This window comes from Hydractinia symbiolongicarpus, chromosome 6, assembly GCF_029227915.1.
Source record: "Hydractinia symbiolongicarpus strain clone_291-10 chromosome 6, HSymV2.1, whole genome shotgun sequence".
NCBI lineage: Eukaryota > Metazoa > Cnidaria > Hydrozoa > Anthoathecata > Hydractiniidae > Hydractinia > Hydractinia symbiolongicarpus.
The window spans coordinates 20,798,663-20,812,320 of record NC_079880.1 but is presented as its reverse complement, the minus strand read 5'-3'; the positions used below and the strand labels follow the sequence as shown (position 1 = coordinate 20,812,320).

Sequence of the window (13,658 nt, the reverse complement as noted above, 5' to 3'; positions counted from 1 at the left end):
CGAATTTCAGGTAAAAAGAAAAGTCTATTACGTGAAGGTGTGTGTGTATTTACATATCATACAACTAATAGAAACAACTATATACAGGGCGGAATGAAAACAGTAACCACATTACTAATACTACTTTACCCTACTGTACGTAACTACCGTTGCGTCGATCACAATAAATAAATTACATAATAAATTTGTATAAAAATTAACCTTTCTAAAGAAATGTACATCTTCATCTACTTGGAATGCGGTTGCTACTACCTGTAGGAGGTTTCTTGCGAAAATTGGAATTAGTTTTGGAAGCTAAATTCGATTTCTTTTCCCATAGTTCTTTTTTGATCATAAGACCGTCGATTTGTATGGATAAATGTTTTGTGTCCAGCGCGTTGAATTCTTTTGCTCCGCTGTTATACCTAGAAAGTGAGGTCGAATCTAAGATTATTGCATTGTTATTTAATCTTATATATTAATTCCCTTGCGTGACTAAAACTGTGAGTCCACGACACGGAAATCACGGGTTACTTTCTTATGACGTGGCTGTACGCTAAAATTTAACTAAAAAGATTAGGGATGTACTTCATAGAAATCGCACATAAGGTGTAAATATATAACCCGCTGCTAATAACGATATAAATATATATACCCTTATGCCAAAAAACTCTATGTTAGCATATATATATAGGTATCGCTACATATGAAACGGTATTAGATATTCACAAAGCATACGGACTGTTAAATGAAGTTCCGAGCATAAAACGGAAATTGTGTTTACGAAAAAGATGGCTGTTCTTTTTGAGTATTCTCTACTCTTTCATTCAAAATAAATCTTTAAAAAAACATTTGAAGAAGAGCATGGTTTTATAAATTAATCATAGCAAGGTTCTGTAAGGTTTTTTCATGTTTTATTTTCAGTTTTGATTATATTATTGTTGCCAGACATGTTTTATAGCTAGCATCATAAAAAGCCAACCACCACCAACAACTAGCTAGCTAGCTAGGAATATATATATATATGTAGCCATGTTCTTTATACCTAGCTAAGTCTCCAGTTCATATTTAAGTGACTAGCTATTAGCTGCTGTAGCTAGCTAATGCTAGCTTTAAACTAAAGATTCTCAGTATATATATTCCCACAAAACACATCAAACGTTATTAGCCCTGAAAATTTTAAACATTTCCTGGGTTTTTTTTGGTTTGCGAAGTTCTTTTCCTCCAAATATTCTGAAAATAAAGTTCAGAAATTACTTATTTTTAAAATGTAAATTTAATTTGCTTCAAATTGTGTGCAAAAACCTTAATCAGCATGCTAAAAGAACTAACTTTTCTTAATTTAAAATTACTAAACACAACCATTTTCTTACATTTAGTGTAAACTTTTGTGCGTATGGCTTATATTTAATACACCAAAAGAGCTACTTTGTTGATTTCAATTTTATACTCTTTGTAAGCTATTTTTTTCTTCTTTTTGACATTTTGAATTAACTTATTGTTGTAGAAGGCATATAATATACATGCATATAAAAAAATGGAATTTTGCAAATTTCTGTTTTACCACTCAATTTTTACATCTTATAAGTTATTTGGAACAGAATGGTATGAAATAGACCAAATACCTGATCTTAGTTGTTTTTAATTTACAGGCTGTCTGTGAAACTTTAAGGGAAACATTTGGTGGAAGACAATGGCATGACATATACTGATAGAACTGATTTTTGTTGTGTTAGATGTTAAATCTGAACCTTTTTGACATTTTATGTTAATTTTGCGAGGAAGGACCATATATATATACACAGAAGAAGAATTCGATTTTACACCTTGCAAGCTTTGTTTTTCTATATTTTGTATAAATTCTTACTGGGGAGGACTCCGTGCAATATATCGAAATGACTGATCCTTCTCGATTTAAATTTGATGTGTTCTAAATCGTATATAGTTTTGGAAATTTTGTGTAAGATTTAATGGGTAAGGGCTAGATGCAATATGTCAAAAAACTTTTTTTGTTGAATCAGAAGCACTCCCTATAACCATTCTTTTTTTTACAGTTTGTGAAGCTTTTGTGAGGAAAGAGTGTATGCAATATTATCGAAATAACTGATTTTTGTTGCAAACTGTTTTTCTTTGGCATTTTTGGATTAAAATATTGTTTTAGAGGGCATATGCAGTAGATATATGTACTGAAATAGTTAAATTTTGCAAACTTTAATTTTGTCGTTACCTCTCATTTTTTACATTTTGATTAAACTTTTGTGGGAGACCGTTGGTATGCGAAGGACCAAAATAAGAGATTTTAGTATTATTTAGAATTTGTATTTTGTGTTGCAAAATTGGTGCAAAAATTGACATAAAATGAACTTATATACAGATTGATTGCTGTTGTTTAACATGACTCATTATGACTTATATATATATTTTATGAAAATTTGTGACAGAATACTATGTGAGATTTGAAATTTTGTTTACTTTATTGATGGTAAAACAGCATGCAAATTGCTAAAAGGACTTTATTAATTTTAGATTTAAACACCGTTATTTTGTTGGCATTTTGTCTAAAGTTTGGTGAGGAAGGACTGTATGCAATATATCAAATAATGTTTTATTGCATTATAATTTGTCCTTGCAAATCCCTTTTTTTACACCTTAGATAAAAAATTCTGTCAGAGGCACAATTTATTGTTTATTTTTCACATTGTGTGTCAACCTTTGGCAGGGTTTGCAATAAACTAACTGATTTTAACATATACAATGAGAGAGATTTGTGTTTAACATTGATCAGCTTTTTTGTATATATGTGGCGTTTTGAGTGATTTAAATTTTATGGGTGAGATGTATGTTGAAATGCTTTTGGAAACTTCTTTCCGAATAATTTTCGCATTTGTCAGATGGTCAGAGCAAGTAATTTTAGTAGATTTAGATTTTAAATGTCACATAAATACTGCAGTTGTTGAAAACCTTTAATTTTTTTGGTCATTTATATAATAATGCAGATGTAAGATGCGCACTGCTGTATTGTTTGTTTTTTGATGGACGCATATCTGCTACATAAATTAAATGGAATACAGTGGATTCTTCCACGGGAAACAGCTAGTATAATTTATTTACACAATATTACTTTTATCTCCACAATTAGCAAGGCTTATAATTAGGTATATCAGCCTCGTGCAGTATTAAAAAACCATAAATCTTACTTGAAGAATTTGTTCATCATCTTGGGGGTAATGTTTTTTGGGCCGATCCCATATATTCGTGTTACCTACAACAATAGAAATATAAAGTTTCACATTTGTTGTTTGTATTCTTTATGTCTGTAACCATTATGTAGAAATTTAAGTTGTCATTATTGATGTTCAAAAAGCATATCCCAATAAATCTTTTGCCATGAAATATATAACCTAAGCATCTTAACACTCTTGAGCCTCATTTTTGAATTTCAGTTGCTTCTAAAAAAACACGTATGACGCAGGAAGAAATACACGTTTTTTATTACAAAAACATAAGCCTGGGATTAAGTTGTTAAGCATATGGATTGTACTCCCAAAAGTGTTTCTATATTCTATCAAGAACAGTTTCCCAGTCAATATATGCTGCGTTAGCAAAATAATGTACAAAACAGTATACCGTTTCGCTTTCTGGTCGATATTCATACACCGATCTGAACTTCAAACCTTCGCGAAACAGAACCAAAAAATGACTGGCTTCTGATTGAAATATAGCCTATAAATAAATAGAAGTGGAATTCTTACAATTAAAAATTTTACACACGGACAAACACATTACATGCACACCCAAGGTATCGATAATCAAGCCATTTTACATGTATATGGATGACTTGCCAATGTTTAGAAAAGTTAAGAAAGTTTGTGGTTTTCGCATATGCGCAAGCATTTCAGTAGGTAAAAAATATAAACAATAGACCACAGTAATCAAAGAAATCCATCAAAAAAAAGAAATATTCGCTTAAAATTAGCGAAATATTTTAGAATTAGAAAAATATAGTTAAAATTTTGATACGATTTCCTCTTGGATCTTATGCTACCAAAAAAAATCCTTAATCTTCATTGCGCATGCCAATTTAATCAAAACAACTACGTCACATGGAAAGTGGTCTATAATGTGTGACACGCGTGAAAACATCATTTCTACCTCGACACATTTCTTTTTGGCTTCTTTGTTTACTTCTCCACTCAGACAACAATGCATGATGGCGTTCTGAATGATTTTTTTGTTCGACTTTCCGCTCGGTTTTTGATATACTGCAGGTCCTTTGTATTCAGAGAATGAGTTTGTAGAAGAGCTGTTGTCGTCCGCAGCTTCGACGCGCTGTTGAACTGTAGGACTTGCTGACTCAGCACGAAGTTCCATATTTCTAAACAATAAGAGACTAAGCCTTCAAAGCATCAACACTATGCGAAAACTTTGAATTTTTTTAACTGATCTAGAAAAGTAGTTTAAAAGCGTTTTAAAAGTTTTCATTGCGAAAATTTTATCCTTTAAAAAATTTAACATACCTTCTCTGTTGAGCTGGGTTTATGTCGGTGTTGTATGTGAGTTCATGAATTCTTTTACTGTACGTATCTTGATGTAACCGATTGGTTGCTTTCACCAGCTGTTCCTCCATCTGTTGTTCTTTTAACCGTCTCTCTTCAGCCTCCTTTTTAAGTTTTTGTTCTACTAGCTTCTCTTCTTTCCTAGTAAGAAGACAGAAAACATAAAATTGGAGTAGATTTACTTCAATCGCATCACTAACATTTTGCCTGGAATCAAGCGGAACTTGATCCGCAGTCCCTAGAAAAAGGAGCCGCAGACGATAACGTTCAGATTATATATATATAGATTATCAAGATTAAGTAATAATTCTGGCAAGAGCGAGTCGGGAGAGCGATTGCTAACATCATCAGAATAACGACACAGTCTACCCTGTTTTTGTATTGCATCATATTAAGCTAATGAATCACTGACGTCAAGCCTATCGTCAGCTCTCTGATGGCAGATGTTAAATCACTCAACCTGTGCTAGACATAATCAAGATAGCAAGAGTCAGGTTCAACCTTGAATATTGTAATTCCAAGGTTAAGTTCTATATCATTTAAGGGAGCACCTAATCGATAAAGAGTAATGTACAAGCCTTACTTTCTCTTTTTCTCTAGCTCAGCTTCTTGTCGTTTCACACGATTCTTCAAAAATCGTTCCTTCTTTTTTAGCTGTTCAGGAGTAAGTCCCTAAAAACATACGGTATAATTATCACAATATGCACATAAACAAATATATAACACCATTAATATATAACAAGTAATATATGTTATATATATTATAATATATGTTATTAATATATAATATCAATAAACGTACTGGATTTTCCATCATCTCATCACCAAACGTAAAAGCAAAAGACGAAGATTCTGGAGTGCCTGGTGTCTGCCTCGTTTCATGTGTTTGAGCCTTGTTGGGCGTGTTTTTATTACAGGGCGTATCAAAATAAGTATTCTGTTCTAATGGCGTTTTGTTGGGCGTATTTTGTTCAAATAGCGTTTTCACCGGGGTACTTTGTTCAAACAGCGTTTTCACCGGCGTATTTTCTTCAAACGGCGTTTTCACCGGTGTATTTTGTTCTTCTAGCAGGTTCGATGTATGAGGTAATTCTTCGTTGATATTTAAAGAGTGGAATTTTTGTTGGACCGGCGTTATACTTTGATCCGGTGCGTATGGATAGTTATTAACGTCTGGTGGATTAGTGATCAATCTTTCGTCCGGTATATAAGTTTCAATGGTTGTTACATCTTCCACATATTCAACCGTACCTACATTGGTTGCAGAAAAAAAATACTATCATTGAAGATAAGTATTATGAATTACAAAAAAAAAATGGAATCCGAGACAAAGAAACTACCAGGCGATAGCAGTGCAGTCATTAGTTAAGGCGGATTTACCCAAAAAAGATGACTTTCGGACGGAAGGAACGGTTACCAACTATGGAAGCAATTTGGCTAAAATAAATTCATCCATATTCTTACCCGGTTCATCAGGATAAAATTTCGGATTATCGGCTACAACTGGATGTGTGACAACCTAACAAGAAAATTCAAGTAATAATTATCAACAATTTACTAGAAAAAAATTTCAAGCGAAATATATTATAAACACGTATACATTTCTCCAAAACTTACTGGCCCCTGGTACCATTTTCGTCGACTCATTTTGTACGACAACGGACTAAACCCCACTTTTTTATATACACTGTTCCCACACAAGTGAGATGATTACAACGACACAGAAATAAGTGAAAGAATGTATACCACGCAAACTTTAATAAAAAACTAAACAATAATAAGATATAAGAGGTATTAATGAATCTTATGAGTAATATATAAAGAGACTTTATTTGATATGAAATCTTTTAGTTTGGCATAATAAAAGATATGATGAGTTTATCACTACAAAACGTATTGTAGTTTTAAACGTCGCCGATTAGACTTTTAAGTATGACCAACTAGAAGATACACCATTTTTGTAAAGTTTAACAGATTTATGACCAGGGCGTGGTTTTCACTACGAAAGAGTACGTTCTTCACTACAAAAACGGGGGCGTTTTTCATTACGAGTACCCCGTATTATTTTAACATTTTTTTTTTTAAAAAAAACAATTTTCTACGGATCCTTGCTAAAAAAGACTTATTGTGGTCTTTTCTCCATTGGACTTTTTTTGGGCAGACGTTTTTTTATTGTTTTAATCCGACATTGTGTAGCAGGATTTTTTTGACAAAAAATAAAATAAAAGGAACGTTGGTTTGTTTATATCACATTTTGAAAATATGACTTTAAGTATTGTAACGTTTTGTAAAACCCAGTGCTGAAATACAAAAATTTCAGTTTACTATACACAATCTCAGTACTGATGGATAAAATAACTTCTGAATAAGCTTCTTAAAACGTTAAAAGCATAATATATCTTCACCAGTAAAAACAAAAAAAGGTATGTTTAAAAGTGACAAACCTTGGCAGGAGGTTCGTTGTACGTCGTCGGTTTCTCCTCTTCTTCAGGCAGCTGCAATATATGTTTCTCATCATCGTTTTCAAGTTTAGACGTGTTCTTTTCTGCTTGTGACACATTCTCTTCCGTGTTTTCAAGCTCGTCGGAACGATTAACCCTACTGACTAGCTCAGAGGTAGATTCGTTAAGCGCTTGTAGGCGCTTTAAAGAAGACGAAACATCGCGGCTGTCGTTGAGATGCGGTATTTCTTTAAAATTGGCTGTGTTTATACTTTTACTAACAACTGAACTACCACCTTTTGACAACGATGGAGAGGAATCCGTCTGTTTTAAAGTGTCATGTTTATTGTTCTCCTCCGTTGGTGTTTCGATGGATTTTGCATCGTGGTTTTGTTGAACGCGAGATTTATCAACCATTTCATCAATGTTTGTGTTTGGCATTTTATCCTCGTCAAAATCAACAAACCACAAACCACGGTCGGTTGCCGGCTTATTTTTGTTTTCCTGCTGCTTTCGACGGATGAATTCTCGAGGACTTAACAGCTGTTTTTTTTTAGTTGGAGTTTTGTCTGCGTTAGCTAAAACGAAACCAAATGTTTTTATTAACAATTATTCTTTAAATAAAACCAAAGCAGCTATTTCTTGAACTGTTTCTTAGTTTGACATAAACCTCGCAGACACGACAACATCACGTAAACAACATTTTTTCACAACAAATCTTTAATTTCGTTACTCTACGAAAGTCCTTTGTGATGAAAAGAACAAATGAATTTTAATTAATGGTAATTAATTAAACAATTAATTAACAAAACAAATGAAGCGTAAACAAAAACACCAGTTTCGTTACATAGAGACGTTAAGTGGATTTATATTTCGTACGAAAAGAAGATAGATTTAAAAGCTTTGGCTCAGCATACATGTGAATATGTTGGGTTTTCAGTTTTCTCTCAAAAATATATTATTACAAACCTTCATCTTTTGTTTTTCCTTCTCCCTGATTGACTTCGTTAAAATGAACTTCCCATGAGGAAACATCAGTCTGCGTTGTCATTGGATCCTTGTTTTCTTTTCCACCAATCACAACAAAGAACGCGTCCTGTAAATTCTTCGCACGCTCCTGTTAACAAAACAATAACAAGAAATCACAGGCGAGGTAAAACAACACAAGGAAATGCTCAGCGGCAAGACTGAATGTTAAAAACTGACTATATAATTTTTTAGTCATTGGTAGTGAGAGAGGAAAGGTTTGAATGTTCAAATCAATTTTTACAACAGCAACATTAAGTAAAGTTTAAATCTAAAAGTTGTAAGAAGATGTAACAAGGCATTAAAGATGACTAAAAACAGAAATGGAAGATAATATAGTATTCTTAAAAAAACGGAGTTTACCTGACTCCATACCAGCTGTTTCTTCTTCTTCTCTTCTTCAAACTGACGTCTCTTTTCTTCGAGTTGCATACGCAGTGCTGCTAACCTAGCAGTGAGAGGTTCATCGTGCTCTATAAATATACCGTGTGCAAGACATGAAATCAACGTTGTGTTCTCTTCAGAAAGAAATACGAAGAGTCACTGTTTAAGATTTCTTTAGGTTTCAGAAGTCTAAAGCTCAAATTCCCATTTAAAATATTGGAGTCCTTTGAGGCTGTGAACATATTACCTGCAAGGAGGGATAAGGAATTTCACAGTTCAAAGCCTCAAAGGACTGGTAAAAACGTAAATCTTATATTATCAATTAAAGGTAATGTAGGCTTTTGGGAAAAATTCTTTGCAGAGAATGTCAAAAAATAATAGAGCTGTAAAAAGACTTTTGTGTACAAACTAGACATAGGGAACAGAGAGAGAGAGAGAAAGAGAGCAAGTGAAACTAGTAAAATAGTGTGTTTAAACTTCAGCCTTTCTAAGCCTATTTCGTTCATAACATTTTAGCCTTTTCATGCCTCCGAATGGCCTGGAAATAACAACACAAGGTACAGACCGCTTTTTAAACACCTAGCAGGAGTATCACACTTGAATTTAATACTAAAACCAGGAAGAAAATAATTTCTTCTTTATGAATTACCATTCAATCTTTTTTAGCATTAAAAGAAATCAACATAGAAAGCTATTACTTCGCGAAGATGCCTTATACATAATTTATCTTCCATTTGTTTCTCATTATTTGAAGTGAATGAAAACATTATTCATTGAATGTTTTGCCTTATAAAATGTTGATTAAAAGCTCTTTTCTGTAAAACGGAAATATGAAATATGTTTTGTGTTTAATATCTAAAAGTTCTGATGTGCTCCAGATGGCAATAAAGTTTCGCATAAATTACCCATGCTAACAGAAAGCCAGACTAAGCATACACCTTTATAAGAAACCTAAGTATTTCGTTGAGCCTGGAGTTTATTAAAATTTCGATAATTTAGCCCCTAAAATTTAAATGACGATTGACGATTTTCATATACTGTTTGTATTATTACCTTAATGTTGAAAATTTTCTTAATTAAAGTTTCTTACAACTTTCTTAAAATTTGATCATTCAAGCATACGCTTTTTTATTGACTGGTTTCTTATACCAAAAACCACTACAAAAAACGCTTCAACGCACCTACTAAAAATGCTTTCTTTGTCTACAAACTAAAAGGCTGGCCAACTTAGAGGTTAATGTAACGCACAGACACATACCTGTTTTCAAGCTAAGGTTTGTTTACATGTAAACATAATATACTATGTTTAATAGTTAGGGCCTTTTTACATGTGAACATACCTTTTAAAGATGTTGTTTTACTGTTATATCCTACACTTGTTCGTTTGAGAAACGATTTATGTTTACTTGGAGTTTCAGGATGAAGTTTTTTTGATTGTTGATTGATAAACTTTTTCTCAGCAGATTTTTCTTGGTTGTTTACTTTACTTGTTGATTCGTCTGTTTTAACGGTAGATAAAATATAAGTTGACCTTGCCACTTGGCTTTGTTTTTTATTTTCGTTGTTTTTATATGTTGGCCTAGTTTGGTCAGTTCTTTGCAGTTTTGATAATTTTTTGTTATTTCTGTTATGATTGACAGCTGATGTGGCTTTTTGATTGACAGCTGATGTGGCATTTTGATCGACAGTCCATGCAATGTAATGATTGACAGAAGTTGCTGGATCATTTAACATGTTATTTGCACTTCCCGAACTTTTACTTATAATGTATGATTCTTTTCTATTTATACTCTTCTGGGTATTTATTTCATTCTGTTCTTTCTGTGTCCTTCCCTTCTTCCTTCTGCATGATTCTTTTCGAGAAATTAGACTTTCATATCCTTTATTACTTTCACTATCACTGGTGGATGATTTACGTTTATCATAGGAGTCTCTCTGGTTAGTCTTCTTGCGAGACGATTGGACTTCTTTTTGTTCAAATTCTTTATCACTGCAACTAATATTATCATTATCAGACGTCCTATATATAACATATGATTCACTGCGATTGTATTGTTTCTTAGCTGATGTTTGCACTGCATCACAACTATCTTTGATTGTATTATCATTATCATAATTTTTTTGTACACATTTGCTCTTATTTAGCTTAGATTTTTTGTCATTTTGAATATTGGTGTTATAACTAAAAGATTCACTTGTTAAATCAGATATTTGGTTACTGCTAACATTATTTAATACATTTTTGTGACCAGCATTTGTGTCAGGTATAGAAGAATCATTTCTGAGAGATTTTAATGGCTGTTGCTTTGCATCAAAGTTCAAAGTATCATCATATATACTAACTTCATGGGAATTCTTAAAGGTATTGACATTGTTGAGGACATATGTGCTTCTTCTAGTGCAACTTTTCCCATCACTGTCATGTTTTTTTTCTTCTTTTTCATTTTTAACAGCATTGAGAACATATGTACCAGTATTCAACCTGTTTTGTTGTCTCAAACCTTTGCGTAGAACAACAGTATCAGATGGTTGTACTTGTTCCTCTTTGTTTACCTCAAAGTTTTGAAGTTCAACAAACTTATTGTTCCATTTATTTTCAAGACAATGAATGATGTCTTCTACATTTGACAGCTGAGCATCAGTCTGTATATATTTTGTTTCCTCAGAACCGACATAGTTGTTTAAAGTACTTTCATGGAAATTATTAGGTTTGTTATACTCAGCATCTGAGTCACAAAGTATATCCTTTTCAATAAACTTTGGAGGTGGTGAAATGGTATATGTAGCTCGACTACAAGAGGACAAGGGCCGATAATCACTGGAATCGTCATCTGTTTGATCATCATCCAGAACAGCCAGGGCAGAATTGGAACGATTATCATTATCTTGAGATATCAGACTTTCTGTTGAACTGAATAGAGCTGACCTTGAAAAACGCTGTAAGCTATTGTTTTCCAGGTATCCATTTTCAAACTTCAAGTTTGGATCACTGGAAGTGTCATAGATATTCAAGGATTCTGAACTTAAATGTATAAGTCTTTTAACATTATGAAGTTCTGTCAGCTTAGTGAGGGATGCTGACATGACTTTGTTGAGTAATCCTAACTTTGACATTATATGATTAACTGGTTCATCACCTACAGCTGAAGGTTTATCAATTAAATCAGGAAGGCTAACTGAAAGTCTGGATAACCTTGTTTTTTCTTGACCAATATCAAATTCATGGATTAAAGATTTGTTCTCAATTTGGTTCTTCTCAATGTTACTCAGTGATCTTTCAAAAACAGGCCTTATTGGGCTATAATTTTCATGCACTTCTCTGGTTGGTTCTTCTGTAGTATGGGAAATACGTTGTGGAAAACTGTCACTTTGTTTTGATTGTAAATAACTCTCTTGTTTCTCATTGTTGTTTTTATCAAAACTAGGCTTAAAAAATATGTTTTCATTGTCTAAACAATCACCATCAACATCTTCAACCGTATTTATTTGTGTAGAAATTAAATATGTATTACGAGATGTTTTTCCATATTTCTGTGTTGTTCTGGTAACTGGCTGTTTGTTCAACAAATGATCAAGATTTGAAATTGCTTCTTTACCCTGTTCATCAAAAATAACACTATTCTCTAAATTATTATTGTAATGAATTGTTGGTTCATCTGAATGACAGCTATCATTAGATTGTGTAGATTCTAATAGCATTGTTTTTGGCCGTGGGGATCTTTTTTTATTTCTTCTTATGGCTTTTACAGTTGCGTAAGTTTCAGTGGTATCATCACCACATGATTGATCTGCTGGAAAGTTAGCAGACACAACAAATCCGTCACTATCTTTTACTTCATCAAAATGATGGTACTGCAGTGCATCTTGTTTTATTTGGTCAACGGTTAAGTCAAGATTTTGAAAAGATTCTAATATTTTATTAACCCGATCATTTATAACATATTCAAGATCATTTTCTTGACTTTTCTTTCTGGCAATATTTGCTGAATCATCAACTTTTGTATTCTCTTCATCATCCTTATTATAATCTTTTATAAAATTATCAGCAACTGAGCACAGATTACCCAAAGCTTCAATTATTGGTAAACCCTGTCGAGCAGCATCATTTGCTGTTTTAATAGAAGTATCCAAAACAAAAGTTCCACGTCTGATGGCATTATTTGGTAAATATTTGTCATCGCTAGAACTCTCAGTTTCGTTTACAGAGCCATCAATATCAATATCACAGCTAACTGTGTTGAATTTTACATTATGAAAATTATTATCATGCTTAACATTTATATTAGTGGTTTTAGAACTATTTTCAGAAGAGCTATTACAATAATTAACTTCCTTAGAAGTATGATTGTGGTTTGGAGCTAAGTTATGCTCATTATCATCAACAGTAACGGTATCGTCTATATCTAAGTTTTCAAAACATTTTTCTCTGTCAATATTCCCTTCATCTGCAATGTCTGATAACTTTGCTAAAGTATCAACAATAGATATCCCAGTGTCGAGAGCTGAATCTAGAATATCTGCAACATCGCCAAGTGTGAACATTGTCTTGAAAACATCACAAAAAGTCTATGAATATCATTCGCCTTTAATTGATATCACATATGTATGTATAATGCATGTATGAATCATATAATTTTTTGTTATTTTAACACTTTATTTTTGAACTTGAGCAAATTTGTTGACATTTCATGATTGTTTTGTTAAATATAAATTTACATGACATGCACAGCTAGCTAGCTAAAAGCTGTCAGTTATCATGACAACATTATGGTAAGATTTATTCACTTGTGTAATTTTATTGTCTAGTTTCTGCATTGTTTTTATATTAAACCAATTAAATCTCAAACTACTTTTAAATGGACAAGCCAGCTCTTGTATATTGATTAATTTAAAAAACTAATATAAAACAGCCTCGTTTTCAGTTACTGTCGCTTGATTTAATTATTAATACACAAGGGAGACACTTGAATAAAAATAATAACAAGATTATGTTACCATGAATACGCCAGAATGATAATAACCCTTCCCTTTTTGACGTATGTTTCTCTAGCATAATATCTCTTCTTAAAAATAGACAGAAGATGGCTGAATACGTCGATTAAAAAAACACCAGAATGGATTCGGATTTAAAAAAGTCTTTTATACACTGCTATCATCTACCATCTTTTATTATTTCGTTTGTTTATTTCAATCTATTTTCAAAACAGTCTGGGGCAAGACAAAATCTGATCAACAGAGAGAAACTCAGTTAATTATTCATAAACGAACCGTT

At 32.5% G+C, this 13,658-nt stretch overlaps 1 protein-coding gene across 2 annotated transcripts in view; it reads right to left on the bottom strand.

Annotated features, from left to right (window-relative positions):
- Positions 1 to 32: 32 nt before the first annotated feature.
- Positions 33 to 13,658, bottom strand: part of LOC130647479 (calmodulin-regulated spectrin-associated protein 1-B-like) — a 29,498-nt gene continuing 15,872 nt past the window's right edge. The window contains exons 1-12 of one of the 2 annotated variants that reach the window (XM_057453349.1): positions 9,727 to 13,304; positions 8,366 to 8,475; positions 7,946 to 8,093; positions 6,980 to 7,554; positions 6,000 to 6,054; positions 5,338 to 5,786; positions 5,119 to 5,207; positions 4,497 to 4,676; positions 4,132 to 4,354; positions 3,607 to 3,702; positions 3,177 to 3,241; positions 33 to 404 (exon numbers count right to left, since the gene is read on the bottom strand). In XM_057453349.1, the coding sequence (XP_057309332.1) occupies positions 224 to 404; positions 3,177 to 3,241; positions 3,607 to 3,702; positions 4,132 to 4,354; positions 4,497 to 4,676; positions 5,119 to 5,207; positions 5,338 to 5,786; positions 6,000 to 6,054; positions 6,980 to 7,554; positions 7,946 to 8,093; positions 8,366 to 8,475; positions 9,727 to 12,928 (5,373 nt within the window). In that variant the 5' untranslated portion in view covers positions 12,929 to 13,304 and the 3' untranslated portion in view covers positions 33 to 223. Of the gene's footprint in view, positions 405 to 3,176; positions 3,242 to 3,606; positions 3,703 to 4,131; positions 4,355 to 4,496; positions 4,677 to 5,118; positions 5,208 to 5,337; positions 5,787 to 5,999; positions 6,055 to 6,979; positions 7,555 to 7,945; positions 8,094 to 8,365; positions 8,476 to 9,726; positions 13,305 to 13,658 lie in introns of those variants that run through there. The other variant, XM_057453350.1, reaches the window with a different exon arrangement.